Genomic DNA, 21,248 nt, shown 5'->3' on the forward strand with positions numbered 1-21,248 from the left:
TGTGTGTTTCTCAACAATTTAACATGTGTAAATGTGCTACTCTTTCCCTGACACTGGCCCTGTGGGTTTTTACTGCACAATTTTGCACAGCATAGTGATTTTTAGGAATATACATACTGGGTTATAGCAAATCTAATTGGACTTTGTGATAGAGAAATAATAAAGCCAATAGGACAAATGTAAGTAATTAGTGAATCTGGGTAAAAGGCATATAGATATGATATATATGATTTTTGTAACTTTTCTGTAAGTTTGAAGTTGTATCAAATTAAGAATTTCAAAAAAGGGAGAGAAGTGGAGGTAGACATGAAACAATTTTGACCATGAATCAATGTATCAAAAATACTGGTATGAAGGGTTCACTCAAGTTTTTTTTTTTAAAAAAATCTATGGTTTTAGAGGTTACAGTAAATAAAACTGAATTATACAATGGGAAGTAATTTCCTTTTCAATTCCCTTTCGATATTTCTAATCAGACTGAGAAGAAAGTTGCAGGACATGGTCTGCATGTCCATAACTCCTTAGTATCTCCCCTTTAAAAAATCATGTTACTTGGTTTTCACTAAGCAGCAGTATGGGGTCTAGGATTTACTAACATTGTCTTTGTTGTTATGCAAATTATCTTTATCATTTGATAGTAACATTATACTTTTAGAATACTTTGAGCAACAAAAAGTGAAGTGATTTACAGTTAGTACACAGGTATGGCAAAAAACTGTTGATGGTAGTACACGGTAGTATGCACAAATAGCAAAAACTGTGAAGATGGTTTTTAAGTTACTGAAATAAGAAATTGTACTCAAATACAGGAGGAGGTTATATACTATAAATTCAGAATTTAGAATACACACACAAAGTCATGCAATGTTAAGTACTGGTCCTATTGATGAGAAGCTATGGAAAATAGTTATAGCACAAGAAAAAAGTAAGAGATCAAAATTTAAGAACCTACATCAATTATTATTAATATAAATTCTCAGCACAGAAGAAGCATCAGTATTGGAGGAAAATCAAGGTGCTTAGTGTAGGCTAAGCTGGTCATTTGCAAACAGAAATCATCTAATTACACCTGAGTGAACGCCCTTCACAGTGAGCCACATCTCAGACTTGTAATACAAGCAACTCAGTTCTTTAATGAGCTCTGACACCAGATCAGCAACTCGACTGGTTAGGCTTAAATAGTTCTAAAACACACAAATGTTTAGAGTCCACTACATCCAACTTTTTTATCCCATCACCTTACATTCACATTCTCTGCAACTCCCCAACTAGAAGGAGAGCAATAGGGTAAAAGCCAAAGTAAGTAAGGATTCTTTCTAATCACTGTGCTCCAGAGAAATAGGAAATGATTTGAGCTGATTCAGAGCCCTGTCGTTACTTGGACCTACTAGCAAAGGTTTAAACAAAAGAACATCTAAACCACTTTTTAGGGCTTTTAAAGAAGTAGGAGGCATGTGCAAAGGGAAAAAGAAATCTTACAATAACAACATATATAGCTGACAATATATATTATGTAGATATGTAACAATATATAATAGTAATAGCTAACAAGCACTGTTCTAAATACTTTTCATTTATTTATTTAGTCCTCACAACCATCATTTGAAGTAGATAATATTATTTCCATTTTATAGATGAGGAAAGGCACAAAACATTAAGGCAACTTGCCCAAGTTAGTAGGAAAGCCAGATTTCAAATCCTGGCAGCCTATCTGTAGAGTCTATGCTCTTAACTACTAAGCCATGCTACTTTCAGTGGCTTAGATTCTCAGTCAGTGGAATTTTTTATCTAAGTAGATATAGGACTCATTCTTTGTAAAGAGGTTTTATTTATATCAATAAACTATATCATACTGATATCCCTGCCACAGAAAAACTGAGTTCACTGTAATATATTTTCAAAAAGGATGCCCAAGACAAAAGGCCCATCTTTATGTTTCTTTCTCTTAAAACAATGTGATAAAATTACTTTTCATATTAATTCCAAATGATCATTTCAAAATATGTATCGGATAGAATTTGGGGCTTTTTTTCCCTCCTGTAAAACAAATTCATTCCTTAATGGCATAGATAGGAAAGAAATTAGCAAAACATTGACTTTACACAAGAGCTACTGCTGGTAAAATCAGTCATTTCATTTTTTTGTTCTACTTCAGAGTTAAAACTCAAGCACTGGAAGGTAAGTGCCAAGTAAGTGAAAGTATTATGTTGGCTAGTACTTGCCTCTTTGAGGAAAACCTCCATATCTTCTTGATTTTCAAATACAAAAGCTCTCAAGTCATTTGATGGAATATGATTTTCAATATATTTGGCATTTTTATTATCTTTCATATTGATCTATACAAACAAAAAGAAAATGTAAGTTGATTTTCATGAAACCCAAACTACTACAACATTATTATACTTAGATTTACTTAACTAAATTTAATACTTGAGAAAAAGGAAGTAATAAAAGAACTTGGTATTAAAGAGTCAACACTTTAAAACACCTATTACTCAGAAATATCCAAAACATAGTAAAACAAAAGCCAAGACTTGAATAGTACCTGATGCATACTGACTTTGCTACTAAGAAATAACTTGTTTTTTTCTAGTCAACTCACTGAAAACATTTGACTGAAAACATTTGCAATAGGCTTAGATTGTAACCTAAGAGTATAAACATTTCTCATCTGTCTCCAAACTTGTAATATTTTTCTTTATAATCTTCAAAAGGAACTCATACTATACCGGCAATAACTGATCAGGACAAAACCATAAAGAACTGAATAAAACTTTATGAAACTAATGAAAAAACTTGCTAAAGACTAATTGTAACTATTTAGTGCTTTCAAGAGAAATTCTAGGTTTGGCCCTGATCTTGTGTAAGTTGGTCACATAGTCATTCAATTCTTGGATGGATTTCACCTGCTCATTTAGGTAATGAGTCTCAAGGAAGTCATACAATTAAGGTCCTATTTGTCACTGGCCAGTTTGCGCATTTCCAGTAGTGACTGATTCACACCTTTCCCCAAGGGTAATGCACATTCCACTGCATTCACAGTCTGTTTCCCAATATCCTGAAGGAAGATTTAGACACCCTGTTGGTTCTGCAGCTTTATCAGCATGTTCTTTCTTTCACCTCATGAGACTGGTAAAGAAAATATTTGGCAAAGCTCTTCAAAACCACATCTTTCACAAAGTAGTAAGATACAGACAGGTAGATATAGGAGCCTATTGCTCTCCAAGATGATCTGATGTCTGATGGCAGACTCCTGTTTCAATGTTTAAAAATGCAATCTTTCTATACATTCTATTCTGTAATGTGTTTTATAATTCATTAACATGTCATAACCATCCTTTTATATCACTAAATAGAAAACTACAGCAACTTTTAATGGCTTCATAGTATTCTATTATAACAATATAATTTGTGTAACCAATTGTATCTTTGGAAATATTGTTTTTGCCCCATCATTCTATTATAAACACTCCTACTGTGAGGAGTAGACTGTAAATAAATCTTTGCACACTTCTGCAATTCTAGATTGGAATGGTTAGAGGTAACTCGTGGAAATCAATTGCTAACTGACAATTGTATGACTAAAATTTTAAGTTTATGTATTGCTAAATTACCTTTGGAGGTGGTATCATTGCAACTAGATCTCAAAGGGTTGGTGTGTATATTGTAGAGGAGGAGGATATATAGTTGGAAGGAGGTGGTACAAAGAAGATTATTCCAAAAAGGTAAAAAGCAGAGTATGCCAGCTAGTAGCCTGACTTGATGACAGGCTATTACTACAAAGTTCTACAGTACTATTTGGAGGTTGGCATTTTGATAAAAATCTGCTGACAATTATACTTGGATTATCACTTACTATATAAAGATCACAATATTTTTCTTGTACTTTCTTTCAGTCCTTACCAGATTAATCAAAATAATTATGACTGCATCCAAAATAGATATTCCCTTCTTGAGCTGGCAAAAATATTCTAATAATACATACTTGAGCAAGAATATAGTATTATATAATTTTGCTAATATGATGTAAGATATAATAATAAAGTATAACAAATATGAGTTACAGAAAACAGGACTTTTTCAAGAATCCTGCAAGGATCTATACTGCATTCTTTTCTAAAGTGAAAAAATTATTTAACAAAAACAATCCTTAGCGATTACACACCTCAACAAACAAAAAGCAAATAATCCAATTAAAAAATGGGCAGAGGAGCTGAACAGTTCTCCAAAGAAGAAATTCAGATGGCTAACAGACACATGAGAAGATGCTCCACATGGCTTGTCATCAGAGAAATGCAAATTAAAACCACAATGAGATATCACATCACACCAGTAAGGATCGCCACCATCCAAAAGACAAACAACAAATGTTGGCAAGGTTGTGGAGAAAGGGGAACCCTCCTACACTGTTGGTGGGAATGTTAAATTATTTCAACCATTGTGGAAAGCAATATGGAGGTTCCTCAAAAAGCTCAAAATAGAAATACCATTTGACCCAGGAATTCCACTTCTAGGAATTTACCCTAAAAATACACCCAGTTTGAAAAAGACAGATGCACCCCTTTGTTTATCACAGCACTATTTACAATAGCCAAGAAATGGAAGCAAGTATCCATCAGTAGATGAATGGATAAAGAAGATGTGGTACGTATACACAATGGAATATTATTCAGCCATAAGAAGAAAACAAATCCTACCATTTGCAACAACATGGATGGAACTAGAGGGTGTTATGCTCAGTGAAATAAGCCAGGTGTAAAAAGACAAGTACCAAATGATTTCACTCATATGTGGAGTATAAGAACAAAGAAAAACTGAAGGAACAAAACAGCAGCAGAATCACAGAACCCAAGAATGGACTAACAGTTACCAAAGGGAAAGGAACTGGGAAGGATGGGTGGGAAGGGAGGGATAAGGGCGGGAAAAAGAAAGGGGGCATTACAATTAGCATGTATAATGTTGGGGGAGGCACGGAGAGGGCTGTGCAACACAGAGAAGACAAGTAGTGATTCTACAGCATCTTACTACGCTGACGGACAGTGACTGTAATGGGGTTTGTTGGGGGGACTTGGTGAAGGGGGGAGCCTAGTAGTAAACATAATGTTCTTCATGTAATTGTAGATTAATGATAACAAAAAAAATCCTTAGGTCACTTTTGGGTTTTAAGTTTATATCACATATGTATATCTATCTAACATATTATTACCAAAAATGTGATTTTCACTTTTTCACCTCCTTCCATAGCCAAAATTACTATTTTAGATGTTTTAGATGAAATCCTTCCTACCAGATCCATGGCCATAGTTCACTACATGATTTGCTAAATATAGTTTACCCTTTTCTTAATGAAATATAATTATCAATAAGTTATCAAATGTTTATGAGGTCAATAAATTGTTGGTTTCATTCTCAGAATGCTCTACTTTTATAGCAGGTGATTTTCTTGTCCATCTTCTGTCAGGTGCATATCAACATTTTTATTTATGCTTTTTCTACCTCTTTGGCAGCATTTAATTTATTGCCTGTTATATCCTAAGAATAGCAATTGCCAGAAGGAACCAGCTACGCAGGCTAATTTTTATACGTGATTCTTGGTCAGTAAGCTGATAGTTCCATACTTATTTCTAGAAAAAGTCCACAGGTTTATTGAATAAAGGCCCCTTTAAAAGCTCATGTATGGCTTCAACAGTATAGCAGTTGCCACAGGTCTGATAATAGAAAACTAGGGTTTTAATGAGACTAAGAATTCCTAAAACAACAAAAATCTACAATGACTAGAATAATAAAACAGAAGCTACCAAGATGAACAAAATTTCTTACGGTGAGCATTATAGGTTCACAGACTCTGTGCTTAAATTTATCTCTGTTATTTCTTAGCCATAGAACAGCATCATATGTGTCACGGTATCTTTGTCTCAGCTTATCTTCCTTTTGATTCATAAGATTATCAAATCGTACAATATGAGCAGCCACACCTAAAATTGGAAAATAAAACAAACTATTGCTTCTCTGGAAACTGTAGTTAGTGAAATAATCTCTTAACATTACAAAAGAGTATCTCAGATCTAAAAGTTACAAACACCACTCAGCAAGTACACAACATAATGAGAAAGACCCACCCTGGACAAATCATTCTCAAATTTTCAAACACCTGGGATAAAAGATGATCTTTGAGCTATCAAAAATAAATACTATGCCACATACAAAAGAATGAGAAAACAATAGATCTACCAGCAATCACAAGAGGCCTTCTAAACTCTGAGGAAAATTATTTTCAACCTGTAAGGATATATACAACAAAGCTGAGAAAAGGGGATAATGAAATAAAGGTATTTTCAGGGATGCAAAGATTCTCCTTTCAAACATCTTTTAAGAGGCTACCTAAAGATGTACTCTAACAAAACGAGTAATGCCAAGAAAAATGAAGACATGGCATTCAGGAATAGTAGGCTGAAGCCAATGGTGTTTTTACAAAAAAGGTAAATTAAAACTTTAAAAAACATACCAAGTAAAGTAAATTAGATCATAATGCATTACATATATGTGTGTATATATGGTATATATACAAAGCTATACAGTATATACCTGTACCATAATTCTGCAAACAAGTTTCATTACTGTAGTAACATGAATGATACTTAGTATTTCTAGTTTTTAAAATTAACCAATAAATAGAGTACATAAAACTTGACTATGATTCTCAATAAAATATTTTCAGCCTTGAGAAGTATAAAATCCAGAGTACATATTAGAGAATTTAGAATGTCAGAGGGGAAGAAAGTAAAAAGGAAGAATGGGAGTACTAGTATTTTCAACTACAAAGTGCATATTCAAGCAATATTGACACTTGTTATATTATGGTAAATTTTAGTAAATGTTTATGATTAAAAACTAATATTAACAATCTCATTTGAGGACTATAGGGAGGGGAGTTATAAGAACTGAAACACACATCTAAAGTAACAAAATATCAAAAAAAAATGTCTAAAAGTGATTAATCAAGCCACAGTGAAATAGGCATATGATGAAAATATGTGAAGGACTGTCAGAAAAAACTGCTGAAGTAGTTGAGTTACTAATAGTTAATAGTTATTTCTGAGAGTGGGGCTATAGTTATCAAGGCGGTTGGGCCACCTTTCTGTTCTAGATTATTTCTTTTAAATCATACACATACATCTAGTAGTCTGATTTTAAAAAATTTTTTGCTTGTTTAGCATATCTTATGTCATATATACTGAGCAGACAGTATGAGACTTCCTCTGTCTGAATAATGCTATAGATCTATCCACATTGTCTACAGGAATAAAACACAGATGAAATTGGACAGGTTTCAAGGAGCAAAGCTAATGGAAGTTTTACAAAGGCTAGAATGAAGAGCTTAAATTTGATCTGATAAATAATAGTAACTGACTGTAAAGAAAATAAAGGAAGGTATTTTTAGAGATCAAATCAACTATCATGATTTAAGATAATAGTCAGCCAGTGGCAAAACATGATAGATATAAGTAATTAAGGTGTTAACTTGGAAGACACGATCTAAGCTTCCTCAACAAGGAGACTTGAACATTTAAAGACATGGTATCAGGAGAAGAAAGCCCATCAACAGAGATATATCTCCGTTTTATAAACATCTCTTCACCCTACATTTAAGAAAACTTACTCTTTTTCTCCTTCTCTAGAGTTTCCTTCTCTCCTCGCTTATCAATTACCTCGCCTTCACATAATGCCTTTTCATCTTGAACTCTTCTCAGATCATTTGTAATAGCATCAATCTTGGGCTGAAGGTTCTCACAGTTTTCTGTGGTTTTCAGTTCATTTTGTAAATCTTCTATCATTTTCCGGGTATTACTTATTCTCCTCTGTCGGTCATGCTCTTCGTTTTGTTTTACTGTTAAAGCCTGCTGAAGTTCCTCAATCTAGTAAAACAAAAGCAGTTTAGGTACTAGAGATGTTTTTTTTTATCCTGGTTTATAAGGTTTTTACAGTAATATAGTTTTAAAAATGCAAACAGTCTAAGAACACAGGTGTTTTCCTCACTAAATAGTATCCTGCTAGAATTAACAGTGTGATAGGAATAACAGTCTATCTTTTGTTTACTAATATTTTCCAAGTACCTAAAGCAGGTTTGGCATAGTTAGCACTTACTAAATATTTGCTGAACAAAATATTTATAAAGCCAATCAGACTTCTAAATATTTATAGGAAGCAAATGCATACTATGCACCGTAAGATGGAAATTAAAACAGTCATGCAGTATGACAGATTTTCACTAATGTTCAATGATCTTAAAGTAAGGAAGCAGACAAGAAGCTGTAGTGTTAAGCCAGATAACCCATGAAGTCCAAGGCATTCAAGAGAATAAATAGGCATGTCACACAAGGCAGATATAAAATTTAGAATGGCAGAAAAACATGGGGAAGTCAAAGTCCATGAAATAGGGACAAGAATTTTAACAAGCATAACCTTTGTTCTCTCAGCAAAATGGAGAGCACCAACCTACCAGAACTCATGGGGCTACCAAAGTAGTTCGTTCAGAAGGACTTCCGCACTGAGAAACTGAAAGCAGCCCAATGGTCCCTGTCTTTCCACCTAAGTTTCCTGAACTCTAACCTTTAATTCATTTGCCAACTTGACCCAAGAAACTACTATGACTAACCCCATCATATGTGTGTTTGACTCAGGTACAGTGAGTCCAAGCTTCCCAGACCACCCATCTTCACTAGGATACCATCCCCATCCCGCTTTTATCTTCAGTTTCTCTGGCTGTTCTCTCTTCTTGTTCTGACAATTAGCTATTCCTGGAAGACACTTCTCCCTAGACCCTCTCCAGTGGCGACCTTTTCCTGCCATAATTCTTCAGAGTGATTCAGGACTCAGAGGTGAGGGTGGGCTCCTTAATCTCCGCTGTACTACTTCCTCTGCTAACTGAGCCCCACTTCGGTTCCTTTGAAGACCATGGAGTCAGACTCTACCACTCATTATCTTTGTTACTGTGTTAACTATCTCCCTCAAAATCTTTCCTCACCCCTGTGTTCACTGAAGACTTTAGCACCTGACTCTCTATTCAGCTGTCATCACTATGCCTCGTATCATGGGACTTCAACATAAGCAGAGAAAAATCAATCTAATTCTTTGGCCTCTGTGTTCTGATTTCTTCAACTTCAACCATCATTTCATAAACCCCTCCTTAGCCACCATCTCCTACAATATCCTAGATCATGTAAGTCACCAAAAATCATGCCACCTCTGAAAACTGTATTTCTAACAATCCTACTCTTTGATTACTATTTCCTTCCCTTCCATTTTACTGACTACGGTATTCCCATTTCAACTATCCTTTGATCCCACAAGGTCCTGCAACCCATTGACACCACCACCTTTCACAATCTTTCATCCCTTTATTTTCTTAACTGACTAACGTTCCACACCCGACACTAGAACCATTCCCTTGACACTCCACCATGCCAATGTCACACTGGCCAGGAAAAAGCCTTGTCCTTATTAAACCTAACTAGATACCTTACTTCCATTTAATTCTACATAAACAGCTGAACTCTCAAAAACGGGTCCCATTTCAAATTTATGGCCACAAAACTTAAATGGTCACTCAAAACAACCACATAAACCTTTTAAATATCTCTAATAAATGCGTGCTCTCATTCTGAGATGAGTTCCCATCCTTTCCACCTTCCTCAATCCTTTCATTGTTGGAGGCCCTCTACTTGCTCAGCTTGAACTCCATCTCACGCTTCAGTAATACCATGGTTAAAATCAGAGTACTTTTCCTGAAATCCATCACCCTACCTCCTTCTATCTATATTAACTCTGCTTTATCTTATACAATGTAACAAGAGTCCTTGTAGCTACCCAAATCTAACTCCTCCAGGCTACTTCTACTCCAAGCAGTGTTTCTCAAACTATTTATGGTGAAGGACCATAAAACAAAAAATTCCAAGCTATCACAAGTCAACTTTTATCAATTATAACTACCATAAGTTACAACTACTTTTGAAAGCAATTTGTAACTCCTTCAAAAGTTAAATGTACATCTATGATATTCTACTCCTAGGAAATTATCCAAGAGAAATGAAAATATATGTTTATACAAAAATGTTTACAAGAATACCCATGGCAGCTTTATTGGTAATTGCCACAAACCAAAAACAACCTAAATATCCATCAACAGGTAAATAAATAGAGTTTTAAGAAAAGCAGGGGAAGAAAAGCACATTTAACTGAAAAATAAAATTACAACACAAAAATATTTGTGGGACACAACTAAAGTAGTGATGAGGGAAATTTACAGCATTAAACGCATACACAAGAGGAAAAACAGTCTTGAATCAATCAATAATCAGAGCTTACAACTGAAGAAACTAGAAAAAGAGCTAAATAAATCCACATAGAACAGAAGAAAGGAAATTATAATGATAACAACAGACACCAATGAAACTGAAGAGAGAAAAACAAAAGAAAATCAATGAAACAAAGAGCAGGTTCTTTGAAAAAAGCAACAAAATTAAACCTTTAGCAGGACTGACATAAAAAAAGAAGACACAATTACCAATATGAGGAATAAAACAAGGGGATCACTTATCAGTAGAGACCCTACAGACATCAAAAAGATATTAAGAGAATTTATACACACATAAATTTGACACCTTAGACAAAATTAACAAAATCCTCAAAGAATACTACCACAACTTATCAATATGAGAAACTGAATAGCACTGTAACTATTAAGTTGAATTAACAATTTCAACACTCCCCAAAAAAGAAATCTCCAGACCCAGTTACTTGAGAACTATTCAGAATGTTTAAAGAACTACACCAACTGTATACAAACTCTTCCCCAACCCTGCAAAAAAAACCAAAAAACAAAAAAATAGAGACCACTCCACTTTTATATAGAATTATCCTGATAACCAAAGCAGATAGTACAAAAAGACCTAACAGAACAATATTCCTCATGAACACAAACAGTAAAAAAGTAACACTTTAAATACCTAACAAGTAAAAATAAATAACAAGTAAACGTCATGATACTGACATGAAGAGAAGAATAAAAAGCTTGCTAAGATTTTTATCTTAATGGAAAGAATAAAAATAATGATGAATTTTTAAAAGAAAAATGTTACTTAAACTTTAAGAGTAATCAGTAGAATAGGCTTAGAATATATTAGAACATATAACTTTAGGGAAAAAATGGAATAAGAAAACCTTGGTCAACAGCAACGGAAAGTAGGGTTAACAGGAGGAATCAAACAAAAAGGCAGTATATAAAAAACAATGGTGAATGTGAACTAGTTAAACCCTTTTACTATATGAAAAAGTGTTTCACCAAATTGAAAAAAACTTGCAAAACAAAACCCAGTGTATAGTATTTACAGTAGATAAAATGTAGATTTAACAAACAATAAAGCTTTAAAGTTGAGGAAGCAAAAAAGTAATACAAATGTAATGAAAAAGACAAATCTACACTCACAGGAGGGGTCGACACTTTAAAAATGGGTAAATCAGGTAGATTAAAAGAAGAGGAAGTAGAACATATGCATGATATAATTATACTAAGCTTGTTCTAACACACAACTCCATAACTAAGACAGAATACACATGCTTTTCAAATATAGGTAGAACACGCACGTAACCAAATATAAAAGTCCCAAGTGGTCTCAAAAAATTCCAAAAGTCATGAAGTCCACATTTATTAACCATAAAGGAATATAATTAAGACTCTACATAAGAAAAGCTTTAAAATGCTTTCTCCACAGAAATTAAAACAAGACCTCCTATATAATGCTAAAATGAATAAAAACATTTAAATGAAAATTATAAAATTTTAAATTAAAAAGTAAAAGCATGTGTTACAACACATGTGAGATGTAGTCAAATATAACAAGAAAAAATATCTACCCTAAAATGTATTTATTAAAAGTGAAAAGTTAACAACACAGTAGAGCAGATGGACCTAATAGACATCTATAGAACTCTACACCCAAAAGCAACAGGATGTACATTCTTCTCAAGTGCACATGGAACATTCTCCAGAATAGACCACATACTAGGCCACAAAAAGAGCCTCAGAAAATTTCAAAAGATTGAAATCCTACCAACCAACTTTTCAGACCACAAAGGCATAAAACTAGAAATAAACTGTACAAAGAAAGCAAAGAGGCTCACAAACACATGGAGGCTTAACAACACACTCCTAAATAATCAATGGATCAATGACCAAATCAAAATGGAGATCCAGCAATATATGGAAACAAATGACAACAACAACACTAAGCCCCAACTTCTGTGGGACACAGCAAAAGCAGTCTTAAGAGGAAAGTATATAGCAATCCAAGCATATTTAAAAAAGGAAGAGCAATCCCAAATGAATGGTCTAATGTCACAATTATCAAATTGGAAAAAGAAGAACAGATGAGGCCTAAGGTCAGCAGAAGGAGGGACATAATAAAGATCAGAGAAGAAATAAATAAAATTGAGAAGAATGAAACAATAGCAAAAATCAATGAAACCAAGAGCTGGTTCTTTGAGAAAATAAACAAAATAGATAAGCCTCTAGCCAGACTTATTAAGAAGAAAAGAGAGTCAACACAAATCAACAGTATCAGAAACGAGAAAGGAAAAATCACGACGGACCCCACAGAAATACAAAGAATTATTAGAGAATACTATGAAAACCTATATGCTAACAAGCTGGGAAACCTAGGAGAAATGGACAACTTCCTCGAAAAATACAACCTTCCAAGATTGACCCAGAAAGAAACAAAAAATCTAAACAGACCAATTACCAGCAACGAAATTGAAGCGGTAATCAAAAAACTACCAAAGAACAAAACCCCCGGGCCAGATGGATTTACCTCAGAATTTTATCAGACATACAGGGAAGACATAATACCCATTATCCTTAAAGTTTTCCAAAAAATAGAGGAGGAGGGAATACTCCCAAACTCATTCTATGAAGCTAACATCACCCTAATACCAAAACCAGGCAAAGACCCCACCAAAAAAGAAAACTACAGACCAATATCCCTGATGAACGTAGACGCAAAAATACTCAACAAAATATTAGCAAACCGAATACAAAAATACATCAAAAGGATCATACACCATGACCAAGTGGGATTCATCCCAGGGATGCAAGGATGGTACAACATTCGAAAGTCCATCAACATCATCCACCACATCAACAAAAAGAAAGACAAAAACCACATGATCATCTCCATAGATGCTGAAAAAGCATTTGACAAAGTTCAACATCCATTCATGATAAAAACTCTCAGCAAAATGGGAATAGAGAGCAAGTACCTCAACATAATAAAGGCCATCTATGATAAACCCACAGCCAACATTATATTGAACAGCGAGAAGCTGAAAGCATTTCCTCTGAGATCGGGAACTAGACAGGGATGCCCACTCTCTCCACTGTTATTTAACATAGTACTGGAGGTCCTAGCCACGGCACTCAGACAAAACAAAGAAATACAAGGAATCCAGATTGGTAAAGAAGAAGTTAAACTGTCACTATTTGCAGATGACATGATACTGTACATAAAAAACCCGAAAGACTCCACCCCAAAACTACTAGAACTGATATCGGAATACAGCAAAGTTGCAGGATACAAAATCAACACACAGAAATCTGTGGCTTTCCTATATACTAACAACGAACCAAGAGAAAGAGAAATCAGGAAAACAACTCCATTCACAATTGCATCAAAAAAAATAAAATACCTAGGAATAAACCTAACCAAAGAAGTGAAAGACTTATACTCTGAAAACTACAAGTCACTCTTAAGAGAAATTAAAGGGGACACTAACAGATGGAAACTCATCCCATGCTCGTGGTTAGGAAGAATTAATATCGTCAAAATGGCCATCCTGCCCAAAGCAATATACAGATTTGATGCAATCCCTATGAAACTACAAGCAACATTCTTCAATGAACTGGAACAAATAATTCAAAAATTCATATGGAAACACCAAAGACCCCAAATAGCCAAAACAATCCTGAGAAAGAAGAATAAAGTAGGGGGGATCTCACTCCCCAACTTGAAGCTCTACTATAAAGCCATAGTAATCAAGACAATTTGGTACTGGCACATGAGCAGAGCCAGAGACCAATGGAACAGACTAGAGAATCCAGACATTAACCCAGACATATATGGTCAATTAATATTTGATAAAGGAGCCATGGACATACAATGGCAAAATGACAGTCTCTTCAACAGGTGGTGCTGGCAAAACTGGACAGCTACATGTAGGAGAATGAAACTGGACCATTGTCTAACCCCATATACAAAAGTAAACTCAACATGGATCAAAGACCTGAATGTAAGTCATGAAACCATTAAACTCTTGGAAGAAAACATAGGCAAAAACCTCTTAGACATAAACATGAGTGACCTCTTCTTGAACATATCTCCCCGGGCAAGGAAAACAACAGCAAAAATGAGTAAGTGGGACTATATTAAGCTGAAAAGCTTCTGTACAGCAAAAGACACCATCAACAGAACAAAAAGGATCCCTACAGTATGGGAGAATATATTTGAAAATGACATATCCGATAAAGGCTTGACGTCCAGAATATATAAAGAGCTCACACGCCTCAACAAACAAAAAACAAATAACCCAATTAAAAAATGGGCAGAGGAACTGAACAGACAGTTCTACAAAAAAGAAATACAGATGGCCAACAGACACATGAAAAGATGCTCCACATCGCTAATTATCAGAGAAATGCAAATTAAAACTACAATGAGGTCTCACCTCACACCAGTAAGGATGGCTGCCATCCAAAAGACAAACAACAACAAATGTTGGCGAGGCTGTGGAGAAAGGGGAACCCTCCTACACTGCTGGTGGGAATGTAAGTTAGTTCAACCATTGTGGAAAGCAGTATGGAGGTACATCAAAATGCTCAAAACAGACTTACCATTTGACCCAGGAATTGCACTCCTAGGAATTTACCCTAAGAATGCAGCAATCAAGTATGAGAAAGATCAGGGCACCCCTATGTTTATCGCAGCACTATTTACAATAGCCAAGAATTGGAAGCAACCTAAATGTCCATGGATAGATGAATGGATAAAGAAGATGTGGTACATATACACAATGGAATACTACTCAGCCATAAGAAAAGGGCAAATCCAATCATTTGCAGCAACATGGATGGAGCTGGAGGGTATTATGCTCAGTGAAACAAGCCAAGCGGAGAAAGAGAAATACCAAATGATTTCACTTATCTGTGGAATATAAGAACAAAGGAAAAACTGAAGGAACAAAACAGCAGCAGAATCACAGAACTCAAGAATGGACTAACAGGTACCAAAGGGAAAGGGACTGGGGAGGATCGGTGGGTAGGGAGGGATAAGGGGGGAGAAGTAGGGGGGTATTAAGATTAACATGCATGGGGGGTTAGGAGAAAAGGGAGGGCTGTACAACACAGAGAAGGCAAGTAGTGATTCTACAACATTTTGCTATGCTGATGGACAGTGACTGTAAAGGAGTATATAGGGGGGACCTGGTATAGGGGAGAGCCTAGTAAACAAAGTATTCGTCATGTAAGTGTAGATTAATGATTAAAAAAAAAAAAAAATGCAGTTCCTATGTGGTGACCTCTAATGAGTTCTACACAATGATATAAAGGACATATAAAAGTGTAGGCAAAGGGTCTGTTTGTGTTTATACAGAGGATCAAAGCCTAATTGGGCTACCCCGAAAATGAACTAAGAAACGATATGAAAGAGAACTTCCAACATCAGCACTCTCTGGAAGACTCATGACAGAAGATGATCATCAAAAAACCCCAACAAAGATCCACGCACTGCTACAGCTGTAGATGCACTCATCCCACCAGCTCCTGGACTTGCCATAGGAATGAAGGAGATATCTAAGCTGGCCTGTGCATACAGTAAAACAACAAATTTGACTGGATCTATACTGTTGGAACTCAACCAAGAATTAGGAGAAGAGCAAATTGTAGCGCTCCAAAATCTTACAACTACAGACTATTTACTGTTAAAAGAACATAAGGGATGTGAACATTCCCCAGGAATGGGTTGTTTTAATTTGTCTGATTTCTCTCAGACTGTTCAAGTTCAGTTGGACAATATCCACCATATCATAGATAAGTTTTCACAAATGCCTAAGGTGCCTAACTGGTTTTCTTGGTTTCACTGGAGATGGCTGGTAATTACAGATATGCTTTGGTTATGTAACTATACTCCTATTATGTTAATGTGTGTGCGCAATTTAAGTAGTAGCTTAAAACCTATACATGCTGAAGTTACTCTACAAGAAGATATGTCAAAGAAATAATCAATCTTCCCATGTTTTCTTCCGCCTGCTACTTCTATAGCTTTTCTTCTTCCTTCCTAATTACAACCCTTAAATAGAATTCGTGCCTCATATCAAATTTACCAAGTATCATAATTCTTCCAAGTGGTAAAGATACCTCAAGACAAATGCTGGGCATAGAAGCTACAGGGCATAAATATGCAAAGAAATAAAAAGCTAACCATTTCAAACAATAAGGCTTCCCTCTCACTTACCAACTTCACATTTCCCTGTATGGCCCCGGAAGATGACTGGTTAGCCAGAGACGGGTAAGATTCCTCAAGGGAGGAACAACCTAAGACAGGCACAGTCGCAGGGGGGTCATCAGGTGAGAAATTGGGGATCAACAGAGGTGAGGCTTAGAACCTCACCCCCCTGTTCTGAGGGAAATCTTCTGCATACGTGGATGTTTTATTGCCCTTGTCTAGCTTGGATTAACACATAGTCTACAGGCACACACCTGATCATCTACATTTGCTCTCTTACAACACTAAACTATGTTTTCTACCTTTATCTTGTATCTACCTACCACTTCAGCATTTTATTAAAAATAATAATAATAAAGAGAGAAATGTGGTATCCACATATAAATCAAGTATAAAAACCAAATGAGTATTCATATTTGAACTGACTGTTTAGAGTTCATAATGCATGAGCAAAACCGAAAGTTTCTGTGATGACTGCCCTTGTACTGTTCACTATGTAACTTATTCATTATGTAAGAATTTGTTCTCCATGTAAGAACTTGTTTATTATGCCTCAGAAGATTGGAGACTGACGAAAATTAGGCTTGGGGTAGATTAATGATTGTGCATTGAGCATTGACTCCCCTATACAGAATTTTATTGTTGTTAACAACCATTTGATCAATAAAATGAGAGATGCCCTCACAAAAAAAAAAAAAAAAAAAGGACAGACTTCCAATGGTAAAATAAATAAGTAACCGGGATGTAACGTATAGCATAAGGAATATAGTGAAGATATTGTAACAGCTTGGTAGGGTGATAGCTGGAACCTAGAATTATGTATATAAATGTTTTATCACTGTGTTGTACACTTGAAACTAATGTAATGTAATACTGTGCGTCAACTACCCTTCAATAAAAAATAATTATCTAAAAAAAATAAATAAAAAAAAACAAAAAAACTTTACTGACATTGACACACAAAAGAAAAAAAAAAAAAAAGAAAAGAAAAGCCCACAAACACATGGAGGCTTAACAACATGCTCCTAAATAACCAATGGATCAATGACCAAATAAACACACAGATCAAGCAATATATGGAGAGAAATGACAACAATAATTCAACACCAGAAAATCTGTGGGACACAGCGAAGGCTGTGCTAAGAAGGAAGTATATTGCAACACAGGCCTACCTCAGGAAAAAAGAACAATCCCACATGAACAGTCTAAACTCACAATTAATGAAACTAGGAAAGGAGAACAAATGAGGTCCAAAGTCAGTAGAAGGTGGGACATAATAAAGATTAGAGAAAAAATAAGTAAAATCAAGAAGAATAAAACAATAGAATGAATCAATGAAAGCAGGAATTGGTTCTTTGAGAAAACAAACAAAATAGATAAACCCCTAGGCAGACTTACCAAGAAAAAGAGTCTACACACATAAACAGAATAAAAAATGAGTAAGGAAAAATGACTACAGACACCACAGAAATACAAAGAATTATGAGAGAATACTATTAAAAATTATATGGTAACAAACTGGATAACCTAGAAGAATAGACAATTTTCTAGAAAAATATAACCTTCCAAGGCTAACCCAGGAAGAAACAGAAAATCTAAATAGACCAATTACCAGCAAGGAAATTGATTTGGTAATCAAAAAACTACCTAAGAAGGTTTCACTGCTGAATTTTATCAAATATTTAGTGAAGACCTAATACCCATCCTCCTTAAAGTTTTCCAAGGAGTAGAAGAGGAGGGAATACTCCCAAATTCATTTTACAAGGCCAGCATCACTCTAATACCAAAACCAGGCAAAAACACTACAAAAAAAGAAAATTACAGACCAATATCCCTGATGAACATAGATGCAATAACATTCAACAAAATATTAGCAAACCGAATTCAAAAATACACCAAAAAGATCATACATCATGATCAAGTAGGATTTATTCCAGGGATGCAAGGATGGTACAACATTCAAAATTCCATCCACATCATCCACCACATCAACAAAAACGAGGACAAAAACTACATGATCATCTCCATGATGCTGAAAAAGCATTTGACAAAATTCAACATTCATTTATGATAAAAACTCTCAATAAAATGGGTATAGAGGGCAAGAACCTCAACATAATATAAGACAAACTCACAGCCAACATCATACTTAACAGTGAGAAGCTGAAAGCCTTTCCCTTAAGATTGGGAAAAAGACAAAGATGCCCACTCTCTCCACTTATATTCAACATAGTACTGGACGGCAATCAGACAAAACAAAGGAATAAAGGGCATCCAGATTGGCAAGGAAGAAGTTAAACTGTCATCACTCTTTGCAGATGACATGATGTTGTACATAAAATACCCTAAAGAATCCACTCCAAAACTACTAGATCTAATATCTGAATTCAACAAAGTTGAAGGACACAAAATTAATACGCAGAAATCTGTCGCATTCCTATACACTAACAATGAACTAGCAGAAAGAGAAATCATGAAAACAATTCCATTCACAATTGCATCAAAAAGAATAAAATACCCAGGAATAAACCTAACCAAGGAAGCGAAAGACCTATACTCTGAAAACTACAAGACACTCATGAGAGAAATTAAAGAGGATAGCAATAAACAGAAACACATGCCGTGCTCATGGATACAAAGAATTAATATTGTCAAAATGGCCAACCTGCCTAAAGCAATCTACAGATTCAATGCAATCCCTACCAAAATTCCAACAGCATTCTTTAATGAGCTAGAGAAAATAGTTCTAAAATTCATATGGAACCACAAAAGACCCTGAATAGCCAAAGCAATCCTGAGAAGGAAGAATAAAGCTGGGGGGATGGGGGGATTTTGCTCCCTGACTTAAGCTCTACTACAAAGCCACAGTAATCAAGACAATTTGTTACTGGCACAAGAACAGACCCATAGACCAATGGAACAGACTAGAGAACCCAGATATATATCCAACCATATATGGTCGATTAATATATGATAAAGGAGCCATAGATATACAATGGGGAAATGACAGCCTCTTCAACAACTGGAGTTGGCAAAACTGGACAGCTACATAGAAGAGAATGAAACTGAATTATTGTCTATCCCATATACAAAAGTAAACTAGAAATGGATCAAGGACCTGAATGTAAGTCATGAAACCATAAAACTCTTAGAGGATAACATAGGCAAAATTCTCCAGAATATAAACATGAGCAACTTTTTTCTGAATGCTCTCCTCAAGCAAGGGAAACAAAAGCAAAAATGAACAAATGGGAGTACATCAAACTATGAAGCTTCTATATCGCAAGGACACCAACAACAGAACAAAAAGGCATCCTACAGTATGGATATTTGTAAACAACATATCCGACAAGGGGTTAACACCCAAAATATATAAAGAATTCACATGCCTCAACACCCAAAGGGCAAATAACCTGATTAAAAAATGGGCAGAGGATATGAACAGACAATTCTCCAAAGAAGAAATTCAGATGGCCAACAGGCACATGAAAAGATGCTCCACATCACTAATTATCAGGGAAATGCAAATTAAAACCACAATCAGGTATTACCTCACACAGTTAGGATGGCCAACACAGAAAAGACTAGGAAAAACAAATGTTGGAGAAGATGTGGAGAAAGGGGAACCCTCCTACAGTGCTGATGGGAATGTAAGCTAGGTCCAACCATTGTGGAAAGCAATACGAAGGTGTCTCAAAAACTAAAAATAGAAATATCATTTAACCCAGGAATTCCACTTCTAGGAATTTACCCAAAGAATATAATTTCTTAGATGCAAAAAGACATATGCACCCCTATGTTTTCTGCAGCACTATTTACAACAGCCAAGATATGGAAGCAACCTAAGTGTCCATCAGTAGATGAATGGATAAAGAAGAGGTGGTACATATACACAATGGAATACTATTCAGCCATGAGAAAGAAACAAATCCTACAATCTGCAACAGCATGGATGGAGCTGGTGAAATATGCTCAGTGAAACAAGCCAGGTGGAGAAAGACGGGTACCAAATGATTTCCCTCATTTGTGGAGTTTAACAACGAAGCAAAACTGAAAGAACAACACAGCAACAGACTCACAGACTCCAAGAAGGGACTAGCGGTTATCAAAGGAGAGGGGTTGGGGGAGGGTGGGTGGGGAAGGAGGAGAAGGGGATTGTGGGGTATTATGACTGGCATAGATGTTGTGTGTTGGGGGGGAATCATGGGGAAGACAATGTAGCAAAGAGAAAGCAAATAGTGACTCTGTGGCATCTTACTACAGATGGGCAGTGACTGCAATGGGGTATGGTGGGGACATGATAACATGGGTGAATGTAGTAACCACATTGTTTTTTCATGTGAAACCTTCATAAGAGTGTATATCAATAATACCTTAATAAAATAATACAATACAATAAAACAAAAAAAAATGAAAAGTTAAAAACTAAATAGATTACAAAAGTAACAAACCCTGGGAAATAAGGGGAAAAAAGAAAGTATTGGTCCAAGGAGTATTAAACTACTTAAAAAGTCAGCACAACACTGAAAAACCAGGTAAGCATGAAACAAAATAAAAGTCTGGTTCAATCTTACATGGTGTAAAAATTTCTAAATACAAGATTTTCTAGTTTAACCTAGCCAAGTAATAAAATACCAAGTAAGATTTATGACATGAATGCAAGGATGACTCAACACTGGACAGCCAACCAACTTG

General features: G+C 35.3%; 1 protein-coding gene across 5 annotated transcripts in view; it reads right to left on the bottom strand.

The window, feature by feature from the left end:
* Positions 1–21,248, bottom strand: part of SMC5 (structural maintenance of chromosomes 5) — a 112,596-nt gene that overhangs the window by 37,910 nt on the left and 53,438 nt on the right. For all 5 annotated transcript variants that reach the window (XM_057498584.1, XM_036893432.2, XM_036893431.2 and 2 more), the window contains exons 9-11: positions 7,661–7,916; positions 5,821–5,975; positions 2,223–2,336 (exon numbers count right to left, since the gene is read on the bottom strand). In XM_057498584.1, coding sequence (XP_057354567.1) covers positions 2,223–2,336; positions 5,821–5,975; positions 7,661–7,916 — 525 coding nt within the window. The remainder of the gene's footprint in view (positions 1–2,222; positions 2,337–5,820; positions 5,976–7,660; positions 7,917–21,248) is intronic.

Source organism: Manis pentadactyla, chromosome 3, assembly GCF_030020395.1.
Source record: "Manis pentadactyla isolate mManPen7 chromosome 3, mManPen7.hap1, whole genome shotgun sequence".
NCBI lineage: Eukaryota > Metazoa > Chordata > Mammalia > Pholidota > Manidae > Manis > Manis pentadactyla.